Genomic DNA, 17,382 nt, shown 5'->3' with positions numbered 1-17,382 from the left:
GCATTGAAAAGGTTGGGAATCACTGTCACACATATACAGTGGACTGCTGGATACTCGCCGTTCGGCACCCACGGACGGCGATTGAGATCAGTTTCTCTCGATGGTGTAGTGGAGGGCTTTGAACTTCATCCTACAACAGTTAAAATAAATACGGAAATTGCAGTTGTTAAAGTCCCTGACCATGTATCTGACCATTTGCTGCAGTACAAATATCTGTAATGCATTTAACGTAGGTATACCTCAGAATAAAAAGAGAATATATATATTATATATTCACTGCATAAAAGCTTCTGTTTTGTTGATTTGATTTCAGTTGCTTTTTTAATTGTTTTAAGTCAAGGCTGTTCTCAGGGGAACAATCATCAGTTTTGTCCTGTTTTTTTTTTTTTTTTTTTTTTTTTTTTTTTTTTTTTAATCTTGGGGCCTTAAGTAGTCTCTTAAGTTTTGGTGTTTTTTGTCATTGTAGGAGGCAGAAGGATCTTTTCCCTATCTGCTGGTTCTGTGTGCGGATCATGGGATGTCAGAGACAGGTAGCCACGGAGGTTCCTCAGAACCAGAAGTCAATACACCCCTGGTGCTCATAAGCCCTGCCTTCAAGAGGAAAGGTAAACCGATCTGTCTTGGTTTTTGTTTAAAGTGGTGTCGGCTGTTTTCCCTCCCAAGTTAGCGGCCAAAGAAACTTATATGTTGTGGATACATCCCAGGCCTGCAAAGTTAAGCCAAAGCTATCTACATCATTTTGGGTTTGTTTTTCTTCACCTGGCCCCAGGCCTTAAGTCAAGGTGGAGGGACTTTTGGTACTAATACTAACTGCACCACAATGAATGGCTGTTTCCTTATCATATCCTTATAACCTTCTGCATTGTAGATAAAGCAATACTTTAAAACATTCTGTCCAGCTTGAGTCATAGTGTTACTTAAGAGAGGCAGTGTGTGCATATGAACTCACGTCGACCTTTTACTTCTCTTGTACTTCTCTCCATGTAGGCTTACCAGTTCAAAGTAAATACTGTAAATTAGGTAAAAATAAATGCAAAGACAGCCTCGTGGTCTTGCAATTTTAACGTCTTTGCTTGGGGTAAAACAATATAAAACTAAGCGGGGGGTGGGTAGAAATCTTAGCACTGTAAATATTTATGATTTATGATGTCACTTTAGCCACGAACCAGTCTTTTTCGGCTAGAAAATGTACAAATACCCCCTTTGCCTTTGAGCTTTGTTTGTCGCAACCTGCAACTGTCTCATATGTTTACATCAGAAACATTGAGCTGCAGTGATTTTCTTACCATTCCAACAAATGTTTTAATATCGTAGCTCGCTTGCGCAAGACTCACAATGGCACACACACGGGGAATTGTTGTTGTCTCTGTGTAAACATTAAAATGTCTGCAAACAGTGATAGTTTTGAAAAAAAACAGACTTCGGCTTTGAAAGGCGAATTGTGTTGCAGAGCAAGTTTTGTCATTAGTGGAAAATGGATATTTTGAGGGTGAACAAAGGTTGAACACATTCCCAGAAACAAATCAATCGAAAATGTCTGCCCTTTATAGCATCAGTCTCTGATTAGAAAACACAAGTACAGTAGCACAACATACAGTCATTTGAGGATAAAGGCTGATGCAGGAAAATTACAGTAATTTCTCGTGGATAATGCCCATTTCACCCCCCAAAAATTGTCAACAGTGCACATTATACATAGGGGTATCGGGGAAAATGAAAAAAACAAAAAACAAAACATTTTATAAATGTATCCCGCCATCTAGTGGTTACGGAAAGGCTGTAGACTTTCATTCCAATATACCATCGCCATCTAGAGGTTATGAAAAAGGTGTACACTTTCATTCTAGTATGCCAACGCCACCTAGAGTTTATGAAAAAGAAGTAGCCTCTACTTTTCATTCCAACGTGACAGGGTACATATGCCTGTATATTTGTACAGTTGTACTTATAAGTTTAAATTTCCAGGCAGAATTTGTGAAATGTTTTATTTTTGTGTGTGTAACTGATGACTTAACAATAACCATCATCAATTTATGGTTTGTTTACTAATATTGCTTTTCTCAAATTCTTGACAGTTTAATTTGAATCCCTTTAAAATAAAATTAAATGTGTTTCGCCTGGTCCTTCATGTTTTCTTTAAAGAATTGTATCAATCTTACAAATTCTGCCTGGGTAATCAAACATATGAGCACAACTGTGAGTTTTCTCATTTACTAAATAAAAGTAGGGCTGTGAATTTCAAAATAAGAGCAAGTAAATAAAAAGAAAGTATTACGTCTTCAAATAAAGTGCTTAACTTCAGAATATTTCTTTAAAAAAAAACACCTCACAAAATACAGATATTTCATGTTTTGATCATACGGGGAGAAGCAAAATCATGCATTGTAAAAATGTTTTCCAGAAGTTTGTGGTCCACTTTGTGGGTGCGTATTATACATGGGTGTGCATTATACACGAGAAATTACAGTACTTCATTTAAAAAAAAAAAACATTGTAGTAAAATTTTTATGTATGATTCTAAATTATTAGCATATGTTTGTACATTTTTCTGCCTTTCATTTCAGTGGGGATGGAGAAGCCTGACGAAGTTGAGCAGGTTGACCTGACTCCAACACTGGCCCTGTCTCTGGGCCTGCCCATATCTCAAAACAGTGTGGGCCGTGTCATTCAGAGTGTATTTGAAGAAACCTCACTTCGAGACCAGCTGCGCTTTCTGCATCTCAATGGCCACCAGCTAAAATCCCTGCTCAAAGACAGCATTCCGGACTATGAGAGAGGTAAATTACAAATCCACTGGCTTAATTAGAATGAGCAACACAAATATTTGCTTTAATCTTTAACTTGACCTTATTTTAAACGGGACATATTCTGGAACCTTTACTGTATACAAATTGTTGGGGTCTCTGGAGTGCCTATCCACCTATCAATTGTGAAATTAAACAACCAAGTCAATCAATTTCTGAAAATGTGTCTGTGAGTGAGCCGTTCGGCACCCTCTCGCGGTTGTTATGTAACTAATTTACATAATACGCGGCCCCACAGAGTTTCTCCGCCCATTGATTCGGACTAGGCTGGGCAAAGATCCAGATCCACTTTCAAGTGATGGCTGGAGTCCGGCTGTGCCGTAATCGTAGGTCAGCACTGTAGTGACAAGTGTACTGTAACTTAGCGCCTCGGTGTTGCCGCCACGAGGCAAAATAGAATGCATGCTTTTTTTGCCAGGGCTCACGTGTGCTCTGCAGGTCGCAGTCGGGGTTGAACGACTTAAAATTGTTTTGGCGTTGACGTTCAGGTAGATATTTCCAGATTCAGGTAGAGAGTCAGTGTTTTACATACCAACACATCAAAATAACTAGTCTGTAAAACACTGACTCTCTACCTGACTCTGGACACATCTACACACCTGGAAACAAAATGCTCAACAAGAATCATTGAACGGGATAAGCTGGCGCTAAATACCTTTTAAATATACTGGACATAAATTACATATTGAAAATAATATTGATCCAGGAAACATTTTATTGAATCTTCTGAATCATTTATTGATCGCCTACGGATGCCATTATTGCACAGATGATTAGTTTAACAGCACTTTCAAGACTGAAAACAAAATATCAATAATACATTTCAAAAGTAGAAGCCTGTATACTATTTAAATCAATTCACACAGCCTTTCAATATCATTCTAATATCCGAAACCTGGATCAACAAGGAAAAAGGTATGGATTTTATACTCGAGGGTTTTGGAATGCGATCCACGAATAGGAGAAAAGAAAATGGTGTGTGTGGGGGTGGGGGGGTGTTAGCCATATACAGTTGGTGCAGAAAGTATTCAGACTCCCTTGCATTTTTCACTCCCTTATATTGCAGCCATTTGCGCAAATCATTTGTTCATTTTTTTTCTCAATTTACGCACAGCTCCCCATATTGACAGAAAAAACCGGGAATTGTTGAAATGTTTGATTTATTAAGAAAGAAAAACTGAAATATCACACAGCCATAAGTACTCATACCCTTTGCTCAGTAATTAGTAGAAGCACCCTTTTGACCTAATACAGCCTTTTTGGGAAAAAGTTTTTTTCACACCTGGATTAGGGGATCCTCTGCCATTCCTCTTTGCAGATCTTCTCCAGTTCTGTCAGGTTGGATGACGAACATTGGTGGACAGCCATTTTCAGCTGTCTACGGAGATGCTCAATTGGGTTTTAGTCAGAGCTCTGGCTGGGCCATTCAAGAACGTCACTGAGTTGTTCTGAAGCCACTCCTTCGTTATTTTAGCTGTGTGCATAGTTAGGGTCATTGTCTTGTTGGAAGGTGAACCTTCGGCCCAGTCTGAGGTCCTGAGCACTCTGGAGAAGGTTTTCGTCCAGGATATCCCTGTACCTGTTCGCAGTCATCTTTCCTTCGATTGCAACTAGTCGTCCCCCACAGCACGATGCTCCCACCACCATGCTTCATTGTTGGGACAGTATTGGACAGTTGATGAGCAGTGCCTGGTTTTCTCCACACATACCACTGAGAATTAAGGCCAAAAAGTTCCATCTTGGTCTCATCAGACCAGAGAGTCGTATTTCTCACCATGTTGGAGTCATTCAGATTATTATTATTATAATTTTTTTTTTTTTTTTAAGCAAATTCCATGCAGACTTTCACGCGTCTTGCACTGAGCAGAGGCTTCCGTCGGGCCACTCTGCCATAAAGCCCCAACTGGTGGAGGGCTGTCGTGATGGTTGACTTTCTAGAACTTTCTCCCATCTCCCGACTGAGCCTCTGGAGCTCAGCCACAGTGATCTGTGGGCTCTTCTTTACCTCTCACCAAGGGTTTTCTCCCCTGACTGCTCGGTTTGGCCGGACGGCCAGCTCTAGGAAGGGCTCTGGTCGTCCCAAATGTCTTCAATTTAAGGATTATGGAGGCCACTGTGCTCTTATGAACCTTAAGTGCAGCAGCATTTTTGCTGTGCCTTGACACAATTCTGTCTCTGAGTTCGTCAGGCAGTTCCTTTGACCTCATGATTCTCATTTCCTCTGACATGCACTGTGAGCTGTTAAGGTCTTATATAGACAGGGGTGTGGCTTTCCTAATCAAGTCCAATCAGTATAATTAACACAGCTGGACTCCAATGGAGGTCTAGAACCATCTCCAGGATCATCAGAAGAAATGGACAGCACCAGAGTTAAATATATGTGTGATATGGCTGTGTGATATTTCAGTTTTTCTTATTTCATAAATCTGTAAAAATTTCAACAATTTTGAATTGAATTGCTCAGTCATTCACAAGCAAAGATGGGGCGAAGTTCACCTCTTTGTGAACAAGTGCGTGAGAAAATAGTCCAACAGTTGAAGGACAATGTTCCTCAACGTACAATTGCAAGGAATTTAGGGGTTTCATCAATATTAATTATCAACGGAATTATTAAAAAGTATTCATTCAAATGACCCTGAACATAATATATATAGATTATATTTGAAAATATTTCATCACCATAGCAACCAATTACGATGCATGTTTGATTTTGCGATACTGGCATCCAATCGGAGCAATTGCTTATTTCCATGCCACTGAGAGTGTTGCCTGCACATCATCTAATCTAGTGATTGGCCAAACTATGACATACGAGATCACCATGGTGTTGGAAATTATCTGTGGTCTAGTTTTATTATGCTGTGAATTTCACTGTGTGGCAAAGCAAGCCCAATGTACATTAATTCATACAGACCACTTTACGAGCTAAGAATACGGCCTTTGAAAGAAGTTAAACAATTCAATAGTACATTACCTATTCAGATGTTACAGCGGTAAATGTTTGTATTCTACCCCCATGAATGTCCCTAAAAGGGGAACTGGAGTAGGACAGCACAAACATAAGTTAACATGGTGTTCTCTGAGGACAAATACATCAATCAACTTGTTATGCAGACATTATCACACGCCTGATCGAAACAGAGAATTAAACTCTCCAGTGAATGTGATAAGTCCATCTCGGTTTTGCAGCAACAAAGATTTCCTTAAATATTTAATCTTTTGTATTTTTTTTCCTCATTGAAACCACCTTTAGCCGCTTTCCTACGCCTCTTGACTGTCTCTGTCTCACTCAGTCTGTCTCTGTTGCCATTCTTCACTCTCACAGATGCAGTGATATAATAGTTGCCGTAGGTAAAGTAATATAATGATGATAAATAATGCCCAAGCTCAGAACCAAATTTAATGGCTATGACCAGAATATGGAAATAGAGGTGAAACAGTCTCTGGCTTGTCCTTTCTGGTTGGAGTTTGCACGTTCTCCCTCGTAGACGGACAGGCAGAGAGACAGACTGAATTTTGTTATTCTCTAGTTTAGTCTAGGGTTTCCATGGTGATGAGATGAGGGAAATTATTTCAGCAAAGCTACTTCTGGATGTGTTGGTTTATTTATTTATTTTTCCTTTCCCACACAGATAACATTGAATCTTGAGTTGTCACTGTTAGGAAATACACCTGAGATGTTTATTAAGGAGCTGGTTAGGGTCAGCATTGACAGACTGATCTGAAAAACAACTTCAGACAAGTAAAGGAACATTTCTGAGAATGATATTTTGCCGGGCAGTACTGTTGTGTAGTGGTTAACATGTCTGCTTCACAGTCAGGAGACTCTGGCTTCCCGACACAAGCCTAAATGCTTAGGTATTGCCCATAGGTGAGTGTAAATGTGTGTTTTTCTATATGTGCTGTGCAATTGATTGGTGCTAGGATAAGCTTCAGTTACCTGTGAGCCTATGAAGCTGAGTGGTTCATGGTTGCATGGTTGTATGTTTTGCAGATATTGTGTCAGAATGTATTTGTTTTTCCCAGTGAAACCAAAAGAATACAATCTGTAAAGAGGTATTTTTAAAATTGACCTTTACCTCTCCAGCACCCCCAAATAGTAAAAAGCTGGGACAGGGTCATATTTACCAAGGGTGTTACATCACCTTTTCTTTTAACAACGTTCAATAGATGTTTGGGAACTGAGGACACTAATTGTTGAAGCTTTGTAGGGGGAATTATTTCCCATTCTTGCTTAATGTACAGCTTCAGGCGTTCAACAGTCCAGGGTCTCAGTTGTCGTATTTTACGCTTCATAATGCGCCACACATTTTCAATGAGAGACCGGTCTGGACTGCACGCAGGCCAGTCTAGTACCTGTACTCTTTTACTAACACGTGCAGAATATGGTTTGGCATTGTCTTGCTGAAATAAGCAGGGGTGTCCATGAAAAAGACGTTGATTGGATGGCAGCATATGTTTCTCCAAAACCTGTATGTACCTTTCAGCATTAATGGTGCCTTGACAGATGTATAAGTTACCCATGCCATTGGCCCTAACACAGCCCCATACCATCACAGATTCTGGGTTTTGAACTTTGCGTCCATAACAGTCCGGATGGTTCTTCTCCTCTTTGGACACGACGTCCACACTTTCCGAAAACAATTTGAAATGTCGACTCGGCGGACCACAGAACACTTTTCCACTTTGCATCAGTCCATGTTCGATGAGCTCGGGCCCAGAGAAGGCGGCGGCGTTTCCGGGTGTTGTTGATAAATGGCTTTTGCTTTGCATCGTAGAAAATCAAGTTGCACTTACGGATGAAGCGCCGAACTGACATTGGTTTTCTGAAGTGTTCCTGAGCCCACGTGGTGATATCCTTTACACATTGATGTCGGTTTTTGATACAGCGCCGCCTGAGGGATCGAAGGTCACGGGGGCATTCAATGTTGGCTTTCGGCCTCGCCGCTTACATGCAGTGATTTCTCCAGATTCTCTGAGCCTTTTGCTGATATAATGGACCGTAGATGATGAAATCCCTAAATTCCTTGCAATTGTACGTTGAGGAACATTGTCCTTAAACTGTTGGACTATTTTCTCACGCACTTGTTCACAAAGAGGTGAACCTCGCCCCATCTTTGCTTGTGAATGACTGAGCAATTCAGGGAAGCTCCTTTTCGACCCAATCGTGGCCCCCACCTGTTCCCAATGAGCCTGTTCACCTGTGGGATGTTCCAAACAGGTGTTTGATGAGCATTCCTCAACTTTAACATGTCTTTTTTTGCCACCTGTTCCAGCCTTTTTGGAGCATGTTGCAGCCATAAAATTCTAAATAGATTTTTTGCAAAAAAACAATAAAGTTTATCACTTTGAACGTGAAATATCTTGTCTTTGTAGTGTATTCAATTAAATATAGGTTGAACATGATTTCCAAATCGTTGTATTCGTGTACGTCCCAACTTCATTGGAATTGGGGTTGAATAATTTGTGTCATCTTACTGTGTTTTTCTTGTGCCTCCAACCTCATGCATCTTTGAAAGGCCATTATCTATTTGGTGTACTTTGAGACTGATGAAACATTCGCCACAGCCATCGACATTGTATTATTCCTGCCTGTTGTTTAAGGTTCTAATATTTCGAGCAACCCTTCTGGCAAATCCCCATCCACCATTTATCACCAGCGTTGCTGCTGAGATACAGTATGTTGTACTGCTAAATATTTTTAGAAGCGCGTGTATATTCATTAATGTATTCAAAATCAAGTTATTGCACTGCTGTGTCCTTGAATGTGCTACAAAAGCATTATTGAGAAATAAAATTCTTTCATGGCATCATTTCGTTTGTTTGCATGTAAATGCATCATAGAATGCTAAAGAATGTATAATTTGGTGCCCCATTAATTGCAATTTGAAGGCGATACAACTGTTCAACACAAATGACATTGTAAAAGCACAAATGTCGATCTTCAAAACAAGTTAAAACAATGTTGTCTTTGCTCGAGGTAAGATGTAACAAAGTACTCGTACTTCTGCGTGAGTCTTATTTTATCTCATCGCTTATTTTATTTCCAAATGTTTTTGGGAGCTTAAAAAATGTCACTGAGCTGTTCTGTAAATTGAGGCATCCAGCGAACTGCACGCTGGAGGGGTAAATGGGCCTTGTTATAGAAGCTAAGCACAGGCAACTAACAACTGAGCAGCATAGCCAAACGAAATGAGGTCACTTTGTACTTTTATAGTGGGGGAGGGAACACCTCGCTAGAAAGTATTCGTCCAGCCCTGTGACAGGGCTGTGTTTTAGCCCTGCCCACTAAATCAGGAACATTCAAACGGTGAAAAAGATGCTTAAGCTACAGTACTATATTATGTCTTTGCATACATTTTCAGCACTTCAAACATCCGTCCATCAATTTTCTGAGCCGCTTATCCTCACAAGGGATAAGCTGGAGCCTATCCCAGCTGTGGAGGCGGGGTACACCCTGAACTGGTTGCCAGCCAATCGCAGGGCACATACAAACAAACAAACAACCATTCGCACTCACAGTCACACCTACGGGCAATTTAGAGTCCCCAATTCACGCTTGTTTTTGGGATGTGGGAGGAAACCAGAGTGCCCGGAGAAAACCCACGCAGGCACGGGGAGACCATGCAAACTCCACAGGCGTGGCCGGGGATTGAACCCCAGTCCTCAGAACTGTGAGGCAAACGCTCAAACCAGGCGTCCACCGTGCCGCCCACTTCAAACACATTTAATATATTTAAAAACAAAACACGGATATCTGCTGAAAGCCTCTTTAAAACCTTCTCAAGTTAGCGAGGAGGCTACGTAAGAAGCAGAACTCCGAAATCATAGACATCATCATAGGTATTGTAAATTTGTAAAGCACAGGTCCAATCCGTAGTATAAAATATACTGCCTTTTTTTCGAATCCAGAGGCAGGATTTGAGCAATACCGTGTGGCAGAGAAGGCACATGGAAGCTGGATGAAGCGCTACCTGGAGGGAAACATGTCAGAGGTCTTGACCAACATGGGCAAGAAGGTCCTGAAACAGTACTTTGAGGCCCTGTCCACCATGAGCTCAGCCCTCAGCAAACAGCTGGGCAAGTACGACGTTTACTCCATGATTGCTGGAATGGTCTTTGTATTTCAGGTAAGGACCAAGGATTTTCTTTCTTACCATTTCTTCCAAGTCGCATCATGTCAGCGATTGTCATTGTTAGATTGAAACCGCTGTCGAACTTTGGCAAGTGATGAGAAGACAATGCCATCATTTGAAACTGGATGATCAGTTTCAATTTATTTGAAGATATTTTCCCCTATATCACATGAGGGTAACTGCCAATAAATATGAAACACATCGGTAGTTTTGGTCTAATAATGCAGGCATCTCATTTGATGTGCGTCCTGCGTCCCAGACGCACACAAATGACGATGGACGTAAAAAGGTTGCTTAATGTGCGTCCACTGACACACAACATTGCTTACCTACGTGCTTACCTACCTATGTGTGCAAGGCTCGAATTAAGCGGTCTCGCATCGCAGTTTCCGGGTCAAATTTCACATTTTGCGCATTCAAAAAAACACATTGATTAGCAAGAGTGCCAATCAGGTTTACCGCGAAGGCGGCAGTGGCGTATATGACACAGCGCGCTTCTGTCACCGATTGCGTGGACGCAGAAGTAAAGCGTTCAATTGAAAAGCGCCAAGATAGGGGGGTTACAAAACGTGACACCGAATTGAGAAGAGAGCGAGAAAAAGGACAAATGGCGAAAGTGTGGTAGCTTTTCATCGTGAAATGCAAGCCTAGCGCCCGTTCGTTGTAACACCGACCTTTCTCTTCGCCGAGTATGACGCCGCGTCTCGGGACCCAAGAGACGAAGGTGAAGTTAACATCGCGCAATCATCATCATGTACCCAGACAGTGCAAAGAATATTTGTCTTCGTCCTAGTCAGCTGGTCTGAACTCAGAAATGCACAGCCATGTGTCTAATGTATTAATATGTCACAAAAGGCTAAAATGCTAGCTGTTAAGTGGGAAGTTCCCACTGGGAGCTCTTATTAAAAGTCGATATAAAATGTGAAACGCCGTTATGAACCAAAACAAAGGTTTTGAACGAACATAACCTCTAAAACGTTTCAGTTACGATTTGTTAAATTCAACTATGTAAAATTGGTCGAGACTTCACTGTTGTGTCAAGATGCCAAACGGATAAGTGGAAACTCAAACTTTACTTTTCTTAAGTTCACCACTTTATTTGAACACATAACTTTCTCTTATTCACTTGCGCTTATTGTGAAATGCAGCCCTACTTTTATTTAGTAAATGAGACAACATTATTACACCGTCGTACAGGGTAGAATTTGTAAAATGTGGACAAATCTTTATTGTGCTCTAATGTCATTATATCAGTGGTTTAAAAAAAATAAACCATCAACGATACTATTGTTTCAGTTGAAAGTTCTTGGGAAAATATATTTTAAACAAATTTGCTATTGTGGAAGGCCTAAACACCTAAGAGCAATGGATAACAAAAATATTGTACAAACAGTATCCGATATTAAAGATTAATGAGGAACCGGAACAGAAATAAAAATCTGCAATATAGCGAAACCGTGAAGCAAGAACCGCGATGTAGGATTACTGTATCAGTATTCAGTCGGCTTTACACGATCAGGATTTTTGGGGCTGATCAGCGAGTTTAAAAAAACCGATCATCGCAGCAGTCTAACATTGTGCAATTGTGAAAGACCAAATTTGTCTTGTAGTCTGATCCGGGATTATGTGTCCGTGGTCATTCCCACACCGCCACGATGTTTTTTTTTTTTTTTTTTTTTTTTTTAATAACTTTATTGTTGGTCAGATATTTACAGTACTGCGACAAGGCTAAAAATGAACTAGCTTTTGGATTTGAATATTCTGTACGCGACGTGGAGTAAATGTCTTTTGCGGTCATTGATCGGGTCGTCGCATTGTGACATTAAAGCCAATTATCGACGATACCGATCAGATCGGTGTAAAGTCTAGTATTCGGTGATGATAAGCTGCAGGGACTCATTGTTCCAGGGATGGGACTCATTGGTTCCCTGACATGTGCGTCCTGGGACTCACATAGACTCAAATGTAAAATGATCTATGATAACGTATTCATTGAATGTTCATTCACACATCAGAATCAGACAATCGCTCAACAAACACGACTTTATACATAAGACATTGAGACGCAATTGCTGTAACCTGTCCACCATTCTGTTGTACTAATATAAGCCTTTTACTCCATTCTCTCCAAGCTGCTGTTGGTCTTATTGTTGGCCATGCCTGAAGCCCTGAGCGGGTCAGCATCCGTGGACCTCCCAGTCATCTCGGCCCTGCTCTCGTTGCCTTTTTACCTCTTGTGCCTGCTGCTTGCGTCTGTGCATGTGCTAGTGTGCACATCTACTGAGAGCTCCTGCTACTTCTGCAGCCTTTCCTGGGGTCTTGTGTTTGCTGCTATCGCCTTCTCTTCAGCCATGTCTTGTTTGATGCTCTATATGATGGCAAGACGACTTCCCTTGGGACTGAAGTTATATGGGAAGGTAAGTTGTGCACTTAAGTGTTTCCGTTTGTAACACTGGAAATTACTTTTAAACCGAACAAATGGTTAAACTCCAAGAAACCATAAGAATATTAAATGGACAAGAATAGAAAGTGTGTTTTCACTTGATCTTGGAAGCTAACACAATCCAGTTTAATACTGTATATATTTGTCACTTACCTAAATTCTTCACTTGCTAGTTCTATCATTATGGTTATAGTGGAACTATGCTACTAACCCCAATTCCAGTGAAGTTGGGACGTTTTGTAAAACGTAAATAAAAACAGCATACAATAATTTGCTATTCCCTTTCAACCTACAGGTATATTCAATTGCATACAATACAAATAAGATAATTAATAATGTGTTGCCTCCAACACACATTCCAAAAAAGCTGGGACAGGGGCATGCGTCCATTGTCTTACCACCATCAGAATCAGGATCAGAATTATCTTTATTTGCCAAGTATGTCCAAAAAACACACAAGGAATTTGTCTCCTTTACTTTTAACAACACTCAGTAAGTGTTTGCGAACTGAGGACATTCATTGTTTAAGCTACAGTATATTGGTGGAATTCTTTCCCATTCTTGCTGGATGTACAACTTCAGTTGCTCAACAGTCAGGGGGAGGGAGGCAGGTCTGGACTGTTGGCAAGCCAGTCTAGTACTCGCTCTTTTACGACCAATACTTTTACTACCAATACCAATGTGGCTTGGCATTGTCTTGCTGACATAAGCAGAGACATCCCTGAACAGAATATGTTTCTCCAAAGCCTGCATGTACCTTCAGCATTATTGGTGCCTTCACAGATGTGCAAGTTTACCTATGTCATGGGCACTAACACATCCCCGTACCATCACAGATGCTGGCTTTTGAACTTTGCGCTGAGAAAAATCCAGATTGTCCTTTTCCTCTTTCGCCCAGAGGACACGACGTCCATGATTTCTAGGAGCAATTTGAAATGAGGACTCGTCAGACCACAGAACACTTTTCCAATTTGCGTCAGTCCATCTTAGATGAGCTTGGGCCCAGAAAAGCCAGAAGTGTCTCAGGATGTTGTTGATATATGGCTTTCGCCTTGCGTGGTACAGTTTTAACTCTCATTTATACACACACTGAGTTCGGGCGAAAGACAGACTACACCCTGAACTGGTCAGTCAGTCGCAGGGCACATATAGACACGGACAACCATTCGCACTCACTTTCACACCGTCACTGAGTGGGAACTGAACCCGCACCAAAGTCAGGCGAGTGTACCACTACACCATCAGTGACTGTGGTTCAACATAATTATCTTAATAACACAAACTCATGAAACAGGCCTGCACAAAAATGATGGAACCCTCAATATTTTTTTGCACAACCTTTTGAGCCAATCAAACAATTTTTGTAAATTTCAATGACACTTCTGCACCATTTAGCAGGTTTTTTGGCCCACTCTTCATGAGCAGACTGCTCCAGTTGTCTCAGGTTGGCTTTCTCTAGACGGCATGTTTTAGCTCCTTCCACAAATGTTCAATAGGATTTAGATCAGGGCTCATCGAAGGCTACATCAGAATAGCTCAATGTTTTGCTCTTCGCCGTTCTTGGGTGTTTTTTGCTGTGTGTTTCGGGTCATTTTAGTCCTGCAAGATCGATTACCTGCGAGTGAGACTAAGCTTTCTGATTCTGGGCAGCACATTTCTCTCTCGAATACCTTGATAGTCTTGAGATTTCATTGTACCCTGCACAGATTCAATACACCATGTGCCAGATGCCGCAAAGCAGCCTCAGAACATAACAGAGCCTCCTCCATGGTTGACCGTAGGGACAGTGGTTTTCTTGGTATGTTTCATTTTTAAAAATAGAGCTGATGAGTGTTACCAAAAAGTTCAGTTTTGTCTCGTCTGTCAATAAGATATTCTCCCAGGAGCTTTGCCACCACAAATTCCAGTCTCGCTTTTTTATGATTATTTTTCGTTTTTTATCATTTACTTTCCACAGTAGTGTCCCCCTTGGCCGTCTCTCCTGAAGTCCACTTTGGCTCAAACAACAATGGATGGTGCGATCTGACACTGAAGTACCTTGTATTTCTTTGGAGGTTGTTCTGGGCTCTTTTGTTAGGCCCTGTCTTTTGTTGCCCCTGTCCCATCTTTTTGGGAATGGCAATTTTCCGTCCAGTGTGTGGCGGTGTCTCCAAAGCGACATGGAACATTGCTATTAACTCGCCGATGTGCAAGGTACGCCTCACTTGAAGAAATACCACGACCCAAGTGATTCTGTGGAAAGCATACAAATGTGAGCGCAGTCAGTACAGCCTGTGCCAGCACAAGTAGCATTAGCAGTTAGCCACTGCTAGTGGTTGGGCCACCAGACCAAAGCAACCAGTCAGTCGTGTCATCATTATTCATGTGGTTTGTAAAATGACAAAACTAGTTCATCTGTATTGTTATTAAAGATGATGCACATTTGAAAGTAGCAATCATGTTAACATAGTATGTAGCATCAAAAGTGGAGAGTGATAATGTTTATCCCTGAGTAGGCAGTATCGTTTACCTCCAAAAATACTCAGGACTTCAAGCTTGTGCACTGTCGTTATAGGTTGCTATTTGTTCTATTCGTTGCACTGTTGAGTGAAAGTTTTTCTTTTATTTTTTTCTACATTTTATTTGTGTAGCATGCCAACAATATGTTGGGGTTACTGTTTTAAATATTGGGAATGTTGTGAACAAAAGGCGTTAATCAAATATTGAACTCGTCTCTAGCTTCTTGAGTCGTCAGTACAGATGCTTTAAAACCGGCGGCACGGTGGGTGACTGGTTAGAGCGTCGGCCTCACGGTTCTGAGGACCGGGGTTCAATCCGTGCCTGCGTGGGTTTTCTCCGGGCACTCCGGTTTCCTCCCACATCCCAAAAACATGCATGGCAGGTTAATTGGCGACTCTCGATCGCCCGTAGGTGTGAATGTGAGTCCGGATGGTTTGCTTGTTTGTATGTGCCCTGGGATTGGCTGGCAGCCAGTTCAGGGTGTACCCCGCCTCCTGCCCGATAATAGCTGGGATAGACTCCAGCACTCGCGCGACCCTTGTGAGGATAAGCGGCTCAGAAAATGGATGGATGCTTTAAAACCAGAAAACAAATTGTGATAATAATTGAGATTGGACAAATTGAAACCATTAATCGTGATATATATATATATATATATATATATATATATATATATATATATATATATATATATATATATATATATATATATAGTTTGTCCATTATGATGCAGACATGAACTTAGAAGAGAGAAAAGTAGTTGCTTGGATGAAAATAAACAAAAACCCACATGCTATCAAATATACGCTACATCTAACTTGGCCTTATTTGTCACTTATGGTGTCGAGTCCTGTTTTGGCAGGGTTTGTCGAGTTTTAGTTAATTGCTTAGTTACTTCATCAAATTCAACTAACAGTCATCTGTAGAATGGTACTGGGGATAGTTACTTTGAAGGGTAAAACTTTTGGTTCCTTTCAGTTGGTCTAATAAATCTTTCATTGTTGCATCCGTCTGCTCATTATCATATATCTTTTAAAGGTTACTTCTCATTTCTCTTCTATGAACTTGCAAGATACTGATACAGCAAAACGTATCATGAAAATCCAGTGAAAAGAAATTTACAGTGGAGCAGATTGAATCAATTCTTTGCGCTTCTCTGAGACTGATAGTTGGACTTGATCATTTGGTTTAACTGTCACACAAAGTTGTCATTAAAGTAAAAACGGTAGCAGAGTACGGTCAAGGGCCCAAATTCAGGCTTGGATCTTTGAGTGTGGAGGTCTCCAGGCAGTCAAAATCTCATCTAAATCAACTGTGGGTGTGATTGTAAGTGTGACATGGTTGTCTGTCTCTGTGTGAGTCCAAGTACAAAAAAACCCCACCCCTATGACATTCATTTTCAACTACTGCTTTAAAGGTTAAGCGTTTCTTCCTTTCCACAGTCACCATTGAAAAGCAGTAGCAGCGAATGGTCACTGTCAGAGTTGGATCTTTTGCTGCTGGTGGGCACAGCTGGTCACACCCTCAGTTTGGCATCCAGCAGCTTCATCGAGGAGGAGCATCAAACCTGGTACTTCCTGCTCAACACCCTCTGCCTCGTAGTCTTCCAGGATGTGTGTTGCAAGTACTTCAGAGAGAAGAGCGGCCCCGGAGGTGAAGAAGAGCATGTCCTTCCTTATAAAGACTACCATAAGGAAGAGATGTACCCTGAGAAGTGGTTAGCTTTAGCCACACCCCCCTTTGTTCTGCTCTGCTGTCGACTGCTGCGCTACCTCAACCAGACAGGCATGCAGTGGGCTCATCTCCCTGATCTGGGCCATTGGCTTAACAGGTGTGTAGCGTAAATGGGTTCAATAAAAATGTAATTAATTTAGGAGAAAAGAATGAGCTTCCGGTTTATCGTAAATTTAAATTACAGCGTTATAAATCAAGCTATTTTATATATAAGAGGGGGGCACCATGAAGCGAGCCAGAAGGCGGTGGTTTACCCTCTCCCACCTTCCTTTCCCCTCACCTTTGGGACCAAAAGGGGAGCTGGACCGCCTCTGAGTGTTAATTTCCCATTTTGGGATTATTTGGTGGTTCAAAACCAGTGGAATAAAAATATTAATAATTGGATTTAAGATAACGAGACCATTTTCCCGCTTTGCATTGTCCCATGCTCATCCTCTTTAACACCTGTAACGAATGTTCCAAATGTTATGTGATTGTTGAGAACACTCCTATTTTCAATGTGGCATTTGTGTCATCTGGTTCAGTTGACAACAGATTCGACATCAGTCATTCAAGTTTGCAGAAATATAGTCACTAGTGGCGTTCATGTAAAATTCTTAAAATATTAACTCCCGGCCAAGTCCGGTACAGACTGTGTTTCATGAACCCGCGTCTGCAGTGGTGTTCTGTCGCCTGTGGATTTCGCTGTTGCTCTGTCCAAACTCCCAGCTTGAGCCGCCAAGTTGGCGCGGTACCCCGTAGGGTGGACACGCCTTGGCCGGTGAAA

At 41.3% G+C, this 17,382-nt stretch overlaps 1 protein-coding gene across 1 annotated transcript in view; it reads left to right on the top strand.

Annotated features, from left to right (window-relative positions):
* The window catches only part of pigg (phosphatidylinositol glycan anchor biosynthesis class G (EMM blood group)), a 47,592-nt gene that overhangs the window by 8,367 nt on the left and 21,843 nt on the right, over window positions 1–17,382 (top strand). Inside the window, exons 5-9 of the mRNA XM_061686671.1 lie at window positions 467–605; window positions 2,565–2,777; window positions 9,717–9,934; window positions 12,073–12,357; window positions 16,325–16,713. Coding sequence (XP_061542655.1) covers window positions 467–605; window positions 2,565–2,777; window positions 9,717–9,934; window positions 12,073–12,357; window positions 16,325–16,713 — 1,244 coding nt within the window. The remainder of the gene's footprint in view (window positions 1–466; window positions 606–2,564; window positions 2,778–9,716; window positions 9,935–12,072; window positions 12,358–16,324; window positions 16,714–17,382) is intronic.

The sequence above is a fragment of the Phycodurus eques genome, chromosome 9 (assembly GCF_024500275.1).
Source record: "Phycodurus eques isolate BA_2022a chromosome 9, UOR_Pequ_1.1, whole genome shotgun sequence".
NCBI classification, from domain to species: Eukaryota; Metazoa; Chordata; class Actinopteri; order Syngnathiformes; family Syngnathidae; genus Phycodurus; species Phycodurus eques.
Note: the sequence above shows the minus strand (reverse complement) of the source record. Positions and strands in the feature narration are given on the sequence as shown.